The sequence below is a fragment of the Podarcis muralis genome, chromosome 7 (assembly GCF_964188315.1).
Source record: "Podarcis muralis chromosome 7, rPodMur119.hap1.1, whole genome shotgun sequence".
NCBI classification, from domain to species: domain Eukaryota; kingdom Metazoa; phylum Chordata; class Lepidosauria; order Squamata; family Lacertidae; genus Podarcis; species Podarcis muralis.
In genome coordinates this window covers 35,774,668-35,792,955 of record NC_135661.1, presented here as the reverse complement: position 1 = coordinate 35,792,955, position 18,288 = coordinate 35,774,668, and the positions used below count along the sequence as shown (strand labels likewise).

General features: G+C 40.5%; 2 protein-coding genes across 17 annotated transcripts in view; both read left to right on the top strand.

Annotated features, from left to right (window-relative positions):
• CHD9 (chromodomain helicase DNA binding protein 9) overlaps nucleotides 1-13,825 on the top strand; it is a 72,706-nt gene extending 58,881 nt beyond the window's left edge. For 9 of the 15 annotated variants that reach the window (XM_028740171.2, XM_028740156.2, XM_028740159.2 and 6 more), the window contains 9 exons: nucleotides 300-1,208; nucleotides 3,668-3,831; nucleotides 4,974-5,246; nucleotides 5,924-6,092; nucleotides 7,530-7,669; nucleotides 8,727-8,948; nucleotides 9,256-9,384; nucleotides 9,912-10,016; nucleotides 10,447-13,825. In XM_028740171.2, the coding sequence (XP_028596004.2) occupies nucleotides 300-1,208; nucleotides 3,668-3,831; nucleotides 4,974-5,246; nucleotides 5,924-6,092; nucleotides 7,530-7,669; nucleotides 8,727-8,948; nucleotides 9,256-9,384; nucleotides 9,912-10,016; nucleotides 10,447-11,310 (2,975 nt within the window). In that variant the 3' untranslated portion in view covers nucleotides 11,311-13,825. The remainder of the gene's footprint in view (nucleotides 1-299; nucleotides 1,209-3,667; nucleotides 3,832-4,973; nucleotides 5,247-5,923; nucleotides 6,093-7,529; nucleotides 7,670-8,726; nucleotides 8,949-9,255; nucleotides 9,385-9,911; nucleotides 10,017-10,446) is intronic. The other 6 variants (XM_028740165.2, XM_028740170.2, XM_028740166.2 and 3 more) reach the window with 5 other exon arrangements.
• A 3,042-nt stretch (nucleotides 13,826-16,867) lies between these two features.
• RBL2 (RB transcriptional corepressor like 2) overlaps nucleotides 16,868-18,288 on the top strand; it is a 30,929-nt gene continuing 29,508 nt past the window's right edge. The window contains exon 1 of one of the 2 annotated variants that reach the window (XR_003707880.2): nucleotides 16,868-17,479. Coding sequence is in view for 1 of the 2 variants with exons in the window: in XM_028740176.2 (XP_028596009.2) it covers nucleotides 17,120-17,479 (360 nt within the window). In the remaining variant the exon portion in view is untranslated. The remainder of the gene's footprint in view (nucleotides 17,480-18,288) is intronic. The other variant, XM_028740176.2, reaches the window with a different exon arrangement.

Below are 18,288 nucleotides of genomic sequence, written 5' to 3'. Positions count from 1 at the left end.
AAATGGAACCTCAGCTGGTATTTCGGCTGCGACTCTTTGAACCAGTTGAAGTTTCCCAGTCATCTTCAAGGTCAGCCCCAATTAGAGTATGTTACAATAATTAAATCTGGTAGTGACTAGAGCATGAGGTATAGTTTCCAAGTAATCTCTGACCTAAAAAGGTAGTAGCTGATCAACCAAAAGTTATATTAGTACTTAATATTACATTAGACATTCTAACCTCCTAAAGAGTGCTGTTATTTTAAAAGTTTAATTATAATTCCTGTTCTTGCTCATTCTTGTGTGTGTTTCCTGTGCAGAACTTGTGGATCCCAATATTTTCATCCAGCCAATTACAGAAGAGCGTGCCTCTCGAACCTTGTATCGCATTGAACTTCTCAGGAAGGTGCGAGAACAAGCTGTCCGTCATCCACAGATATTTGAGCGATTAAAACTTTGTCAGCTTAATCCAGATTTGCCAGTTTGGTGGGAATGTGGGACTCATGACTGGGATTTACTGATTGGAGCTGCAAAGCATGGGGTGAGCCGAACAGACTACCACATCCTTCGTGATCCTGAACTTTCATTTATGTCAGCCCAGAGGAACTACAGTCAAAGTAAAGTAGCACTTCCAATAACTCCTACACCACTTTTGCATCAGTATCAGATGGTGTTGTCTGCATCTCCTCTTGCACCTCAGGCAAGGCTGCTGGATATTAAAGGGAACACACTTGAGGATACAAAAGTTAAGAATGAAAACCATAAAGAAGATCCACATTCTTCTGGAGAGGAATCCATATCTACTGAGGATATGCGAACGGGAGTAAAGACTGAACCTTTGAGCCCAAATAATGGCACACCATCTCATGCTACAGACCAGAAACCTGTTGTAAAGGCAGACAGTGACAGGCGTATGGTTGCTGCAAGGACAGAACCCCTAACTCCTAACACTGCTTCCAAAAAACAGAGACCTAACAAGAGAGGATCAGAATCAAGCTCCGATTCAGATTCTGATTCAGATAGATCAACCTGTTCTTCCAGATCATCTTCATCTTCATCCTCCTCTTCATCCTCTTGCTCACGTTCCAGATCAGGATCCAGTTCCTCATCTTCTTCATCTTGTTCTTCAGCATCATCGTCATCTTCATCATCCTCTTCCTCCTCATCATCATCCTCATCCTCTTCGTCAGAAGAAAGTGACAGTGATGAAGAAGAATCACAAAAGAGACGTAAGTGCTGTTTCGCTCATTTTCACATTCAAAAGGCTAATTAAGGGCTAATTTGCTTTAAACGTGCTGGGAGAAGGTTGACATAAGCCCCTTTCCCCTTAATATAGCATGTAAATAAATATTTTGAATTGTAGGAAACTGGACTACGGGGGTGCCATATAATGCTGTAATCACAAACAGGCTGGAAAAATATTGTTCTTGCTCTGTGAAAAGTATAATTTTGGCTACATGAATTGCAACAGGTGTTTCTGAAAGTTAAATTAGAACAAATTTTTAGCTTTTTTTCCATATTTGATTTCTTTTTTAAAAAATTATTAGGAATGCAGCTACAAGAATGCTGCCTAGCCATTCATATTTGATTTTATGTAAATATAATATGTATTTGATATGTTAACTTCCTTTGCTATGCATAAAATTAATTTGCAAGGGTTTTTTGGGGGGGAGGGGAATACGAACATGAGTTTGACCAAACTGTGGGAGGCAGTGGAAGACAGGTGTGCCTGGCGTGCTCTGGTCCATGGGGTCATGAAGAGTCGGACACGACTAAACGATTAAACAACAACAACTTAATTTTAGTATAAGAGCTCAGTAAAAGTGTGGTTTATTTTTTTCTAAAGAGAATATATAGTATACACACTGTTTGGGCTTTATGACTGAATTATTACACTAAACTCTAAAGTATTTTGGCACATTCAGACCTCTCGGCTCTTCAAAGTAAAATTCCCCATGTATTTTGTAAACAACATCAAGATTATGGACAGCTGTAGTTACTGTTTTGGAATTCTAACGTCTCATATATATAAATCATATGTTCATAAATTTACAAGGCAAACACATACATAAGTATATAAACCACGTGTCTGAAATAGTACAGAAGAGCAATCCTGAAACCATTTTGCCTCTCCCAAATTGACCTCAAATATTTCTCTGCAGTGAGGAAGGAAATGGGAAAGCCTCCCCATTGTCTGTTTGCTCAAATCCTGTCTTAAGGGCATATTTGTGTATGAATAGGGTGAGCCTGCGACCTGTATTTAGGAACTAAGTATTTACCATCACAAAAGAATGGCCAGGCTGTCCAGGTAGAAGAATCAGCGGCCATTATTAGGTATCCTTACAAACAGGAATTTTGTTGGAGACCGCCTCCTTCTGTGATGTATTTATGATGTTTTGGGGGTGGTCTCTGGCTACAGGGTGGGCAACTTCAAAAGTCTATAAGGGATTCCGCACCATTGTTCTGGGTCCCTCCTGCCTCGTGTGTGTGGTAGTGAGCACCCTGTTGCAATACTTAATAAAGATCAGGCTTACTAGCTTCCTTGCTTCTCAATATTCTCTGGTTGGCCTCTGTTATTTTTTCCTTCCAATAGGACTCTATACGGGCTCCTTTCTACCCCATAAGGGAAATGAAGGAGTTTTTTCTTATAACATTGCATTTGCCATATTCTAGAGTGGTGAATGAAACCAACTTTTGCTAGCATTCACAACTACAGTGTTGACACTAAAAAATGTAAGACAGGATTCAGAGACTATAAGGTCTATTCAGATATTATTTCTTCCTATGGTTATCTCCAGAGAAGAGCTGGGCTTAGAAATTCAGGCCAAGCAGTTATTAGCTTGGTATCATGCTTTGCAGCCTAGAATGAAGCACTAGGTAATTGATAGAATCAGTTTATTTTGTTCTCTTGGGTTTCTAACTTTCCATTGCTCCTGTTCTCGTTGCTGTGCACTTGGTTTATCAATTTCTTGAGGGTTAAAATTATTGCCCATCAAATTTACCTAGTTATGATATTTTCTGTCTAAAGTTATGGCAGTAAATTGTTCATACCATGATAATCTCATGTCTTGATTTTCAGTGTAATGGCACTTGAGGACTGTTTTGGAACTATTGTCGTAGCAGTTCTCAGAGTCTTGAAATGATGGTTTGTAAAGAGCAACTTGTACACTAGTCCTCCTGTATGTCATGCACAGTTGTCCCACAATGGCCTCTGATTCATGCTGTACTGTTTGTGTACAATCCAGACTGTGAGAGCAGTGGGCAATAGCAGCGCTAAGAAGTAATTTCTATTATAAGATACGATCTAGACTAAGATCTAGAATGTTTGATTTTTTTAAAATAAAAATCTTTATTTTACTATTATAGATGATTGCATACTTGCATAGTATTCAAGGATCCTGATTAAGATGTCTCAGTTTTCTTCCTTTTTGACATCCAGAAGGACTGGCTGATAAAATACTCTCTTTTGGCCATAGAAGCAATCCAAGTTTTCTCAGGATAAAAGCTATCAAGTGATATCAAATGTTAGTCATACTGAAAGTAGACCTATTGAAATCACTTGGGTCTACCCTGAATATGACTAACGTTTAATATCACCATTTGTATATCAAATCATTATGTGTTGCAGAAATAGGGTATCCATTATTGGAAGTTTTATGTTCTAATAACCTAAAATTGTTTCCCTCAGCAGAAGGAACGCCTCTTTTGAAAGCATATGATGAAGAGAGTGTAGCTTCCCTAAGCACTGTGCAGGATGAAACCCAGGACAGTTTTCAAATGAATAATGGAACACCAAATTCTAACTGTATCTTACAAGGTGGATATATGTTGGCTGCTTCCTACTGGCCAAAGGTAAGTTAGTAAGGCTGGATCTAAACACATCAAAGAAGTGTTTCAGTTTAAAACGTAAATTTAAACAAGGGAAAACAGGTAAAGAAAAAGTGGCCTCCACATTATATTGCATATACATGGCATATAAATCACTTTTTCTTTACCAGTCTAGCAGAGTCCTAAGACTACATGTATATAAATCTAGATAAATTTCCTTCCAAAAAATACTGAATTTGCTAATTCATTTTCTTCAAACTTCTGAATTTCAGAAGTATATAAATTTGGGCTTCAGTTGCTTCCTGACATGGCTGGGAAGAAGTAGTTATTTTATCATACAGTATCAGAGATGCCCACTGTGCTCCTTTCACTGGCACTACTGCATTTTTTTTTTCTATAATTGGAAGCATTAATACTACTGTGTTCTTGCCTCTTGGACTGGCCACCACATCTATAATTTCTCCAGCATATGGTGATTCTTTTAGAAGATATGTGATATGGAAATAAATATTCCCCTCAGTCACATGCTGGTGACACCCTACTCTTTGCCCAGCCACTCAGTTATGCCAGAGATCCAGTTGTCTGCCACCAAATGTTCACTTTCACTATCAGTGCTAGAAGAGCTTAACCATATGACTTCATTTTAGAAGCTGCAGTCAGTTTTCCTGCCTAAAAGGAAAGGGGGAAGGAGACACAAGAATCTGTTATTGCATCCTGTTCAGAAAAACCCTTCTGACTATTGGCCTGTTCAGACCTGTTTTTTCCCCAAGCACTGCCCCCAGCATTTCTGTTCTCTGGAAGTAACTATAACACTTTGCTGTGGACAGGCTTCCGTCCCCATTCCACCCCCCCGCCAAACAGTCACATCAATCCTGAACAGTGATGCTAGCCTCAGTGGAATTTAAAACATGGTTTGTGCATCAGTAGAGATTATTGAAGGAAGTATTATTACCCTTCTTATGTACAAAGCAAGAGAAATCATAATGCCAAATTATGTCCACAATCAGAAGAAAATATTTGTTAAGCGATAGATCAAAACTCTCCTGATGATCCTGCAGCCTTGCCACATTTTGTTGGTTGTTTATTAATTACTCAGATTAATTTAGCAAGTTGTTTAACTGTTGAGATAGAAAAGTAGGCTATTAACTGCCTTCTATTCCTTCTAGGATCGGGTTATGATTAACCGTCTGGATAGTATTTGTCAAACAATATTGAAAGGTAAATGGCCTTCGGCACGGAGAAGTTACGACAGCAATACCGTGGCTTCATTTTATACCACCAAGCTTTTAGACAGCCCGGGTGCCGCTGCAGAGTACAGTGAGCCCAGTGTACCAACACCTCCAAGTGCAGATGTTAAAGAAGAAAATGATCAGTCACCACAGATGTCAAAGGTGAAGAAGCATGTACGGGAAAAGGAGTTTACAGTGAAAATCAATGACGTATGTTAATTTTTATCGCCCTAGGACCTGATTGCGATTGCGGTGTGCAGCATGCTTTACCTACAAGTGGCTGCCTGCTCTCAATCTTATTTCCTTCACACACACATTTATGGGTATTTTGGGATAAATTTCTATGGGGCATCCCCCCTTTAAAAAAAAAAAAGAATTCAGAATTGATCAACAAATGACAACAATTCTTGGACTTTTGAAGCCTTGCTGGTGGGATGCTTTCTCATATAGCCTTTCTTCTGCTGTCTTTAGTGCTGAAGGTGCTTTCCAGAGTGTCTAGCTCTTCTGAACTCTTCTTGAATGTCTGAAAACAGGAACTTCCAGATATCCAGTTTTTAAATGCCCTTGGTGAACAAATCAGAACAATTATTCACATACTCAGAATTGCTTAGGCTCTTATGCTAAAAGGTCAATATACATACTAATGAATACAAACCCTTTATAATAATAATTAATTTGATATCCACAAATTTATGTTTTAATACATACTTATTTATAAAAGTATTCAGTTGCAGTCATTACTGTACCTGACTAAAGGCTGCCAGTTACTTAGATGCGTGTGTGAGAGAAGATCAATTCTTGAAAGAAATTGCAAATGAAGATCTTAAACTATTTCATTGGTTTGTTCTTCCCAAAGAAATGTGCTAACCCTCATGTTTGTTTAACAGGAAGGGGGTTTGAAATTAATTTTTCAGAAGCAGGGGCTTTCTCAGAAAAGACCATTTGAAAGTGAAGATGGTACATTAGGACAGCAGCAATACCTTGCCAGGCTACAGGAACTCCAGAATGCTTCAGAGACCAGCCTTGCCAATTTCCCAAAGTCTTTGCCAGAGTTCGGTAAGCATTGTGTGAAATCCAGTGTCTAATGTCAAAAGGTTTGCTACTTAGATATTGTATTAATAATTTTTGGATTGCCATTCCAAGCTGTTTAACTGTCTGTCACCTAGTTTTACTAATGTGATAAGCTTGGTTCTGTGCTGTGACACTTCATACTTCAGGTGGGTGCTCAGCTGGATGCTATGTCATACACAAAAGCGTTCCCTGCACATATTAAACTGGTATGTCAGAGAGAGAGAAGACCAGACTAGAATCTCTCTCCATGGCTCTCTAACAAGGAATGTTACCATTCAATTGAGTCCCTGTTTGCAGTATGATGTGGTACAATTTGAAGAGATTGTTTTGTAGCTCCTTACAACCCTTTCTGTTCATAACTTCCCTGAACAATTTAGTGTTATCAGTAAATGTGGCTACCTCACTTGCTTGTCCCTAACTCTGGAACATTTATGAACAAGTCTATTCTATTATTGCCATTGATGATTGCATAAGTGAAAGAATGCAAACACTTCAAATAATTTGGATGATGTTCTTCTATCTAGAACCTAACTCAAATAAGTAAGAATGTTACAGCTTTACAGGGCTGAATAGCAACTCTTTTGAAGGAAGAGCTGTAGCATAAAGTAATGGTGATAAGGGAGCTGAGAAAATGCTGAGGTTTTCTTTGGCCTTGACAAGATATACTAGGCTACAATCTGTATGTTTGCAGGCCTGTTATTCCCCTGGTGTCAGGTTGTAATTGTGAGGAGAAAAGAATATAGAGCCTATTGAAGTTGGGTACTTTGATATCAATATTAATATGTATGCCACATAATCCTGGAGTGGTACAGTGGCGGGGCATATGCCCGTGCTGCCCAGGGTGGACACGCTCCCAAGGGGAGCGGGGCACAAAGGGTGTCCTCCCAGGCGCTTGGGTGCATGGAGCAGCACACATGCCCTGTAGCCAGGGGCAGAGTGAGCTGCCAATGGTGGACATTCGGCGCGCTGCCCCCCACGACTCCTAACCCTCCCCCAAGCTGTTAAAATGAAGAGGGAAGGGGAGAATGCCACCGGCAAAGCGTTGCAGCTCCCCCCCTTCCGCCGATGGCTCGGGGTAGGCTTGGGAGTCGCAGGCAGGCGGCGCGTCAAATGTCACCTCCCTCAGTGAAGACACCCAGGGCAGTCCGCCTCTACCACACATCCCTTCCTCCACCCCTGGGGTGGTATTCAACTAACATTTCTTCAGTGCATGCCCAGATAAATTAATGAACCTTAGTCATGTTCTTAATTTGAATGGGCCTACTCAGAGTAAAACTCTGTCTCATAGATACGCTAGAACCTTTTTCTATAAATTCATTTTACTTTCCGTGACTTTTTTTGTTGCTGCTTTTACAGTTGTTCATATTCATTTGGAAAAAAAGTCTTTTGTTGCTAATTTTATGAAACTGTTAATTTGATTAGGAGCTTCCAGTCAATCCACAGCTACTGCAAATGGAATAATAGTTGATGACCAACCTGTAATGAAAAAGAGGAGAGGAAGGAGGAAGAATGTGGAAGGAGTAGATATCCTGTTTATAAATAGAAACAAAGCACCTAACCACGTAAGCAGATGTGAATTGATATTTTAAGTATGCATGCTGTTCTGATGTAAATGTTATTAATTTTGAAGGCTTTAATGTCTTTAGATTGGCCAAATAGAAGTCCACCTGCCAGCCTGCTTCAGTAGATTTCTTGTATTGTACTACTGGTATTAGCTTTGGCATTGATATTATAAAATGCATTGACTTTCCCATCCAGCATCTTATTTAATCAGGTTCATATATTTTTGCAAGACAAAACTTTTTTAGCAGGGTTGACATCTTGAATATGTAAATGTGATGTTTGCTTTCCATTAAAAATCTATCTCTAGGTTTTCTTCATAGAATTATAGAATTGTAGAGTTGGAAAGGACCCCAAGGGTCATGCAGTCCAACCCTCTGCAATGCAGGAATCTCAACTAGATTGTACATGACAGGCGGTCATCCAAACTCTGCTTTAAAACTTCCAGTGTTCTTCCTCATGTTTAATCAGAATTTAGTTTCTTGTAACTTGAAGCCATTGGTTCAAGTCCTACCCTCTGGAGCAGGAGAAAACAAGCTTGCTCCATCATCCTTTAGATACTTGAAGGTGGCTATCATCTCTTCTCTGTCTCCTTTCATCTAAGCCAAGCATACCCAACTCCCTCAACCATTCCTCATAAGGCTTGGTTTCCAGACACTTTATAATTCTGGTTGCCCTGCTCTGCATTTGTTCCAGCTTGTCAATATCATTCTTAAATGGTGGTGCCCAGAACAAGACACATTACTCCAGGTGTGGTCTGACCAAGGCAGAATAGAGTAGTGCTATTACTGTACTTCCTTTGATTTGGACACTATACTTCTGTTGATGCCGCTTGAGAGAGAGCTCTCAGACTGCAATCAGCAATCTCCAATCAACTAAGTCAGGCATAGGTGAACTCGGCCCTCCAGATGTTTTGAAACTACAATTCCCATCATCCCTGACCGCTGGTCCTGTTAGCAAGCGATGATGGGAGTTGTAGTCCCAAAACATCTGGAGGGCCAAGTTTGCCTATGCCTGAACTAAGTAGAACAGTACTCATAACACTTTGTATTTCTGCAGGTTTGCCATAGCATTAATGTCCCTCAGGTTGCTCCAGGAATAAACCCAGCACTTCCATATGTACCATCCCACGGCGTGTGTGATGCAGAAAGCCCAGTTCCAGTTATTAACTTGAAAGATGGAACAAGACTTGCAGGCGATGATGCCCCTAAAAGAAAAGATTTGGAGAAATGGTTCAATGAACATCCTGGCTATGTTGAAGATTTAGGAGCTTTTATTCCTGTAAGTATTTCCATTCTTTCTAACTGTGCTGTGATATTTGAATATAGAAAGCAAATTCTGTGTAATATTCATCTTTTAATATAGGGTTGTAATTTTGAACACGCCATGAGTACATATATTATAATTTTAGCATGGTTTGAGGCCCTTTTAAAATATTGTGGTGTTTAATATAAAACATAATGTGCAGCATATTTAAGAAGTAAAACCTTCGTTAAGTAGGTCCTTAAGCATAAATATGTTATTCATAAGCAGCTTGAATAATAGTGAGGGCTCACATATATATGTATTTTTAATTCTGCTACCACAGAAAATGCAGCTTCATGAAGGAAGACCCAAACAAAAAAGGCACCGTTGTCGCAATCCTAATAAGCTGGATATTAATAGCCTTACTGGGGAAGAACGTGTTCAACTAATCAATAGAAGGAATGCTAGAAAGGTATTTCTTTAACTTTTGCCATCCAGAGACATGCCAGCTTGATGCCCTACCTCAAGGACCGCCTCTCCCTATATAAACCATCACAGACTCTTCTTTCATCATCAGAGGCCCTTCTTTGTGTGCCTCCTCCAGAGGGTGGCAACACGAGAATGGGCCTTCTCTGTAGTGGCTCCCCGTTTGTGGAATGCTCTCCCAAGGCAAAAACATTTCTCTTCAACCAGGCTTTTGGCTGATTAATATTCTGCAACCTTTTAAATGTGTCTGTGGGAAGGAAGAGTTATTTATTTTGCTGTTTTGTTTTAATTATTTACTTGTTTTTATCCTGTATTTTATTCTGTGAACTGCCCTTAGATCTTATGATGAAGGGCGGTGTATAATAATAATAATAATAATAATAATAATAATAATAATAATGTGTCACCATAACTATTCTAGCACAGACAGAAACAAGATGAGTGCAAACTGAGTGTTGGATCCATGAAGTATACTGATATATGTTTGATCCATTTTTGATCCTTACATTTCAGGTAGGAGGTGCTTTTGCTCCACCACTGAAGGACCTGTGCAGATTCCTGAAAGAGAATTCTGAATATGGAGTAGCTCCTGAATGGGCAGATGTTGTAAAACAATCTGTGAGTACTAGAGGGGGTGTCATAATTTTGTAGCTTTACTTACCAAAGAAAGGAGGTTAGCCTTAAAGCAGTGTGATCCCTGTTTTAAGCAGTTTGGAAACAACTAGGAAAATTTTGAGCCTTGAGACCACTCTTGCTTATTTGTATTGTTATGTGCCATGTACATTGAAGGCACTATATAAATTAAAGTTCAAAAGCTGTAAAAGGCAGCTTTTGCAAATGATTTTATTTGAATTATTTTTCTGGTTTCCAGCTAACATTCCTAACTATGCTATATATCTATTCTACCATATTATCAGCAGATTGCTGTGTTTGAAATTGATTTTAATACTTATTTTTTCAATTTAGCTACAGCATATTTTTAAGATGCAGAAATAGGTAGGTGCATTAAAGAATGCAATAACCCAAGTTTCATTTTTTCCCCTCTTAGGGATTTCTTCCTGAAAGCATGTTTGACCGTATTCTCACAGGGCCTGTTGTGCGAGAGGAAGTAAGCAGGAGAGGGAGAAGACCTAAAAGCGAGATTGCCAAGGCAGCTGCTGCTGCAGCAACAGCAACAGCAAGCATACCGGTCAACCCTTTGTTAGCCAATGGGCTGCTGCCAGGGGTGGATCTATCTACTCTCCAGGCCTTACAGCAAAATCTGCAAAATTTTCAGTCACTGCAAGTGACAGCAGGCTTAATGGGAATGCCGACTAGTTTGAACACTGCTGGGGAGGCGAAAAACATGGCTGCTGTGTTTCCCATGCTGCTTTCAGGAATGGCTGGCTTACCAAATTTGCTAGGAATGGGAGGACTCCTCACAAAATCTACAGAATCTGCTTCCGAGGAAAAAAAGGGAAATGACTCAAGAGAGCCCGACGGGAAAAAAGAAAGGACAGAGAGCCAAAATGCACATAATGGTGGAGAAAACTCTGTGTCGGGTTCTCCTTCCACATCATCTGCTGCTGCTGCAGCCGCCAGCCCTCTTGCTCTTAACCCCTTACTGTTGTCCAATATACTTTATCCAGGGATGCTTCTCACTCCAGGCCTTAATCTCCATATCCCAGCTTTGTCCCAATCCAATATTTTTGATGTACAGAACAATGAAAACAATGGCACAGGCACAGCCAAGCAAACAGAAGAAAAGGAGGAAAATTCTAGAGTTAAAGATCAAGAAGACAAAAGGGGAGCAGAGCCTAGCTCTCGCAATGAAAACAGCACAGATGAGGGTTCAGAGAAAGCCGATGCTTCTTCTGGGTCAGACAGTACATCGTCCTCGTCTGAGGATTCGGATTCTAGTGATGAAGACTGACCCCAAACTCTGCACTTAAATTATAAACTGATTTTGAAATTATTCTTGAATTATTTTGTTGTAAATAACCAGTGTTGAGTGAGTGCATCAATAATTTAATGACCGAACATTTCAGTATTTGTTTAGAAGTGCAAACTGCTTTCAAAGACATTTTGCATGTAATATTTCTTGAAGTTCATAAGTTTCTGAACTTGTATGTACTATCAAATACACAATTGTGTAAAAAAAAAAAAAGAATTACAGCAAAAGGCATTATAATTTTGTTTTGGGGGGGTTAATTTTTAAAAATTGCTTAGTAAGAGCTGTATATTTAATATATTTGTAGTGAACACAAAATTCTTTATGCGCATTATTGATTTAATTTGAATATAGTTTTACAGCCTCCTTGACACCTATAATTTACAGATCAAAACTCAGCAATAATTTGGGCAGCTAATGAATGTCATGAAAGCTGTAGAAACTACATCACCATCCATTGTTTTAATTACAAGAAAATGCTCTAGTGTTGTGATGCACTGCTGATGTTTCCAATTCAGGTACAACTCTGTTTTAAAAGAAAAGTTTCCCATTCAGCCAATTAGATTGGCTACTTGTTACCTCAGCTGAGTTAGTTTAGGAAGTTTACATTGGTTTCTCTACTTGTTTTCATATTCTGCTTTGCTTTTTAAAGGCATCCTGTGTATGTTAATTTTGCAAGGGAAATTACCATTACCAGTTGCACTCTTGTAATAATAGTCACAAAAATCCCTTTCTTACTTTCTTCGACACCATGGATACCTTTTTAATGTTAAGATTTTGCTCCTTCTACAGCCTTCATGTTGTTGAGGAGCTGTATCCACAAGCTGAAATAACTCAAAGTGCCACTTCAACACTGCATACTTCATGTTATAAGGATAAGGATTAGATCCTTGTGAAAATGGCTTGTTTGTTTTGTTTGTTTCTCTTTTGTGTATGTTTGTCATGTAAACTCCTGTAGTTACCAGTTAATAATGGTAAGAGGAAATGTAGTCATGTTTAAAAATACTCATATTTCTCTACAGGTTTGGATTTGACTATGTAGAATAATGTTACCCAAAATCAAAATTTAGGGTATCATCTATCTGTTAGTTGTAATAATGCTGAGTTGCCCAATAACTTAACTTTTAAAAAGCACTTTCAACAATGATGTGAGAAATGTGTTCCATGAAACCATGGTATGACAGTGCTTATAAAGCATCTGTTTGAATACAGATCCTAAGAACCTTGATGCATAAAATCAGATATGTAATAGGATTCCTTGTTCTGCTGAAGCTGCTATTACTCTGACATGGTAGAATCACAGATTCACACCATACAGTGGAACTGAGGTGAAAAGGTGTGAGCTTGTATTAATTTCACTTGTGGTCCAAGAATAGGCAAGTTGAGTGAATGGGTAAAAAAATACTGATGATATAGTCAGTGACAAATCTTTTCAAAAGGAAATAATTTAGTATTTTGATACAGTTCTGTTGCTTGCTTGTACAGTAAACAAGACTGTGTTGTTTTTTACCAAGATCTTTACCAATAAAAATAAAGTTTGTACATGCAAAATTATTAACCCCTTTGACTAGAAAGCAGTATTACATGTAATTACAGTTATAAAAGTATCATTTGGATTGTGCTGGTTTACTGTATTTTCCCTCCCCGGAATAGTATGACTTGTTTGGCCCTTCAGTGTCTTAGCAATAGTCAAAACATGCCACAAGAAAAGGGGTAGCAATTATTCATCATGAAAGGATGTATTACATATTTAATATTTTGCCCTTTGTAATATAGCACTTTTATTTATCTTGTATGTATCCATGATATAGCCAAAGTTTTCCAAACACGGTTGTTGACTTAGTCAATGGAGTATTTCAACAATATCACTTTGCACCATACCCCTACGTACCTCCCCCCAAAAGAAATCCTAAACATAATTTTTAATAAATTTATGAAATAAAGTATTTTCCTAATTATGGTCAAGTGAATTTTACTTACCATTCTAGTGATATCTCTCTGTAATAAGGAAATTTTACAGTTTCAATGTGTGACTGAAAGATTTGAATATGAAGTAAAGGTGTGGTTTTTTTTAATCAGCATCAGCTGAAAGGTGAGAAATATGTAGCTCTGTCGGCTAAACAATATGCAAGTGTGACTGCATAAAGTCAAGGGTTGTAAAGGAGCCTTTATTAGAATTACATTAATACTGAAATTTCAGTATAAAAGATATCCAATATGGTGAAGAAGTGTATGTTGGTAGTGACTAAAAAGAAATTTAGCTCTTATTGCCTTGTATTTCTATCCCTTGTTTCAGGCTTCATGATCCGTCTTAGTCCTGTTTTTCTTTTGGACATTTTGCAATATTTGCCAGTTGTGTTCTGTGTAGTCTGAATTTGCTTTCTTGTAGTTGAAAAAGCGTCTTAAAGTCATTTGTAATTTATTGAATTACTTTCTATGATGTTCTATAGAGCAAATGGAAGTTTAATTATTTTTTATTAAACATATTCTTTGACAACCCATGATGTTGGCCTCAATACATTAAAAATGCCTTTTAGTTATCACACAATGTAGCTAAGCTTGAGCAGAAAGTAAACAGTTGTTACAACAATATTGGAGAGCTAAACATCTGCAGGTATTCAGTATTTAAAGAATTTGTTGTTTCAATTTTCTGCAATTCATATATAATAATAATAATAATAATAATAATAATTTATTATTTGTACCCCGCCCATCTGGCTGGGTTTCCCCAGCCACTCTGGGCGGCTTCCAACAAAGATAAAAAATACACTAAAATGTCACATATTAAAAACTTCCCTGAACAGGGCTGCCTTCAGATGTCTTCTGAATGTCAGGTAGTTGTTTATCGCTTTGACATCTGATGGGAGGGCGTTCCACAGGACGGGCGCCACTACCGAGAAGGCCCTCTGCCTGGTTCCCTGTAACTTGACCTCTCGTAGTGAGGGAACCGCCAGAAGGCCCTCGGAGCTGGACCTCAGTGTCCGGGCAGAATGATGGGGGTGGAGACGCTCCTTCAGATATACTGGACCAAGGCCGTTTAGGGCTTTAAAGGTCAGCACCAACACTTTGAATTGTGCTCGGAAACTTACTGGGAGCCAATGTAGGTCTTTCAAGACCGGTGTTATATGGTCTCGGCGGCCGCACCCAGTCACCAGTCTAGCTGCCGCATTCTGGATTAGTTGTAGTTTCCGGGTCACCTTCAAAGGTAGCCCCACGTAGAGCGCATTGCAGTAGTCCAAGCGGGAGATAACCAGAGCATGTACCACTCTGGCGAGACAGTCCGCAGGCAGATAGGGTCTCAGCCTACGGCTAATACTGAATGTGCAGGTAATATGAGCTGTCAAAATAGTTTTGTCTTGCCAAAGGTATTATATAGTAAGATTTTGTATTAAAACATCAAGAAATACTTTAAACTAAACTAGTTTAGTGACCAGGTGAATGCTGAATACTAGAAAACGCTCTGCATCCTGCACTTGTCTTGGCAATTAGTGGTGGAATGTGCTTCTTCCTTTGTTGAATGAACCTTTGTTCATTCAGTTATACTTTTATCATTAGAGTATAATTTGAAGAACATTGTAGGATTGATGCAATACACAACTGCACCTTGGCATTTGCCAGTTACCTGAAAATGCATAATCAAACTGATTTCATGGAACTAAAAGATGTGCATTAGGTCCAATCTGTGTTATGGCACATCATAAATTGGAGGATTGTGCTAGCTAATTTAAAATGGTTCTTAGGTTTATATGGTTAAAATATAATAGAGTTAATCCAGCAGGTTGGGAATTGTTTGCATATAAGTTTTCCATACTTTCATCTGCACTATATTAAATTGGTTTGGGGATTACCCTAAATTTCAGAAGCAACTTCGTGTAGGTGAAAAGAACTGTTATCAACTAAAAGTATAACGCTGTATGGCTAGATGCGGCCTTGAGATCTTTGCAAACATACTGAGGCATCTAACTTAGACTCATGGCATGCATTTTTGTGATAATAGTGGTGTGGAGTTCTTTCCTTCAGCCAACACTGGTTTTGCTACAATACCATGTTAGAAATGTTATATGGATAGTGCATACTCTCAATCTCTAGAGTGAACTTTGTTTTGTTACCATATCTGATAGTGAATAATTTTATATAAAATAATATTCTGCCATTTTCTACGGAAGTTATAAAAATACAAATTAAGCAGTGCAGTGGGGAAATGGTTGTTGCTGACAGTCATTCGGTCAGCCATTCTGTATCCTTACACCCATGGTAGATTACTTTTGGCTAGGGCGTGCAATGCAAAAAGAATCATATAACTGCAGTTGAAAGGGATCCCAGAGGTCATCTTCCAACCTCTTGCAATGCAGGAATTGCAGCCAAATTATCCCTGGCTGAGGTCATCCAGCAACTGTTTAAAAACCTCAAATGAAGGAGAATTCACCATCTTCCATGGTAATCTGTTCCACTGTTGAACAGCTCTTACCATCAGAAAGTTTTTTATAATGTTTAATCAGAATTTCCTTCCTTGCAATTTGAATCCTTCGGTTCAGCTCCTACCCTCTGGAGCTGCAGGAAATAAGCTTGCGTCAGCCTTTCAGATATTTACAAACCATGGATACAGTTGGTAGGCTTGTGCTTATAGGAATTGTATAACATTTCTCATTTGTCTGAATGTAAACATGGCAAATACTTTTAAATTTATAAACAAGGGCTTTCGTTGATTATGGGCATGCCACCGATTAGAAAACAAGACAAGAAATGAAACAAGACTATACATGGCCCCTAAATGAACACTATGAGCCTGGTTAGAACTGTATGCTGATCAGTGGTTCTAGAGGGGGACCTTGCATGGCAAACCAATTTTTCTGTGGACGTATTTCATTCCAAATTTTAATTGCCACTCGGCTTCTTGCAGTCCACACCAGCATGTATCTGGGCTGTTTTTCTATCCCATTCCCTTGAATCGCTTCTCCCACCCACCACACTACGTACTACCTTTATCCATGATGGGCATCCGCACCATTTTATTTTTTAAAAAATCGCAAGAATTGTGAAAAAGCAAACTACCGGTTTTATCCAGTCATTTTCTCTATTTTTTACAGGGGACAAAATTGAGGCCTGTGTCTTGTTGAGTGTTGGTGTGTCAATTTCGTTTTTTTAAAGACCTCGCCGTGAAACTTAGAAAGAAAAAGCCTGGTGTGATGTACTATGATTACAGTCCCCAACTAATTAAACATAGTTAGTGTCGAACGTGTAAGATCCTATCATTTCTGAGGCAGCTGGCGATAAGCGGTAATCGGTTTCTTCCCTTTGCTATTGAGAGGGAGGAGGAAAATGACACATTACACGTTCCCCGGTTCGCCCCGCCCCTCACTGAGGCTGACGCTTTATGGGAATTGTAGTTCCCAGAAGAAACAAACGCTCCCACTTCCGCTCCCCTCCCCGCCGCTCTTGACTTTTAAATCTCTTGCGCAGACAGCAGCACGCTGATTGGCTTCGCGTGGGCGCGCCCTTGCCCAATGAGCAGAGCGGTGAGGGGCGGGGCCGCGGGGGGGGTGAGGGAGACGAGGTGTTTAGATTCGAACGCCGCGGCGGTGGCGGCTGAGGGAAGGAAGGGTCCAGCTCGGCATCGGCCTCTCTCGTTCCACCCAACCTTCGCTTCAAACGCACGAAAACAATCCGCTGCGCAGGCGCAGTCCGCCCTTGTGCGCGAGCCGCGGCTCTCGAGTTCGCCGGCGTTGTTGCGCGCGACCCTCGCCGCCGCCGCCTTCCGCTCTCCTCATCCTTTCCACGCCCGTCAGTGGCGATGCTGAGCGGAGACGAAGGAGAAGAGGAGGCAGCCGCGCCTACCTCTGCCGGAGGGGGCGCTCCTTCGCCGACCCCCGTCGCCTCACCCCGAGCGACGACAGCGGCCGCAGAGGAGGCGGGGGCCGCCATAACCGACGCCCCCGTCCAAGAAGAAGGAGCAGCGGACCGCGATGAGGAGAAAAAGGACGACGACGACGAGGAGGAGGAGGAGGAAGCGGCGGCGGCGGCAGCAGCTGAGGCGGAGCGAGACACCCGGCAGCGCTACGAGGACCTGTGCAGCAGCCTTAACATGGACGAGCGCGCTCGAGCTGAGGCCTGGCTGAGCTACCAGAGCATGAGGAGGAATTACACTCTGGAGGTAGGGGGAGGGGCGCAGCGAAGGGGGCGGGGTGCTTCTGCTTGGTGGGAGGGGCTTGTGTGAAAGGGGAGGGGCCTTTGCGGAGGGGCGTGGTCACAAAGTAGAACATCTTGGCAGCAGGGGGCGTTTTTTGAACTCTGAGGAACTGAGTTCCCTTACTTTTATTAAATAAAATAATTTGGGGGTGGGGGACTAGAACGGATATATACCCAATGCCTGAGCCAAAAACCCACCTATATCTGCAATCAGTTGTGACCATTTCCAGTCCAGATCATTGTCTGCTTGTCATACATTTAGCCACTACCCCGGGTGGGAAGTGGCATTGTGACTGGGCCCACAATAAACTAACTAGCTAACTTCCCCCATGTTTTTTCCCAAGAAAAAAATTACTGCTTGGCAGAAGGAGCTTTGGCAGTGGGCTGGGCTTGTGGTGGAGAGGATTGGCCTTGACTTTGTAGAGGGGCAGAGTCGTGAAGCAGAAGTAAATCTAGATAGGATAATCTTAGAGTTGGTGGAGCTTGTGGTAGAGGCAGTGAATTAGAAAGAAACCTTGATTGGAGGGGCTTTGAGGGAAGGGGGGTGTCCTTAGCTTGGATAGTGGGGTGGAGGCCATGAGGTAGAATTATATATCCCACCAGAAAGGGGCCTTGACAGAGGTAGAAGTTACCCAATGGTGTGGACACTATGGTCCTCCAACTTTGATCAGATCCAGCCAAAATGGCAGATGATTAGGGATGGTGAAATTTATAGCTCACCAGCATCTCAAGGGCTGCAGGTTGTCTATTCCTGTTCCATTTGCCACATGGCTG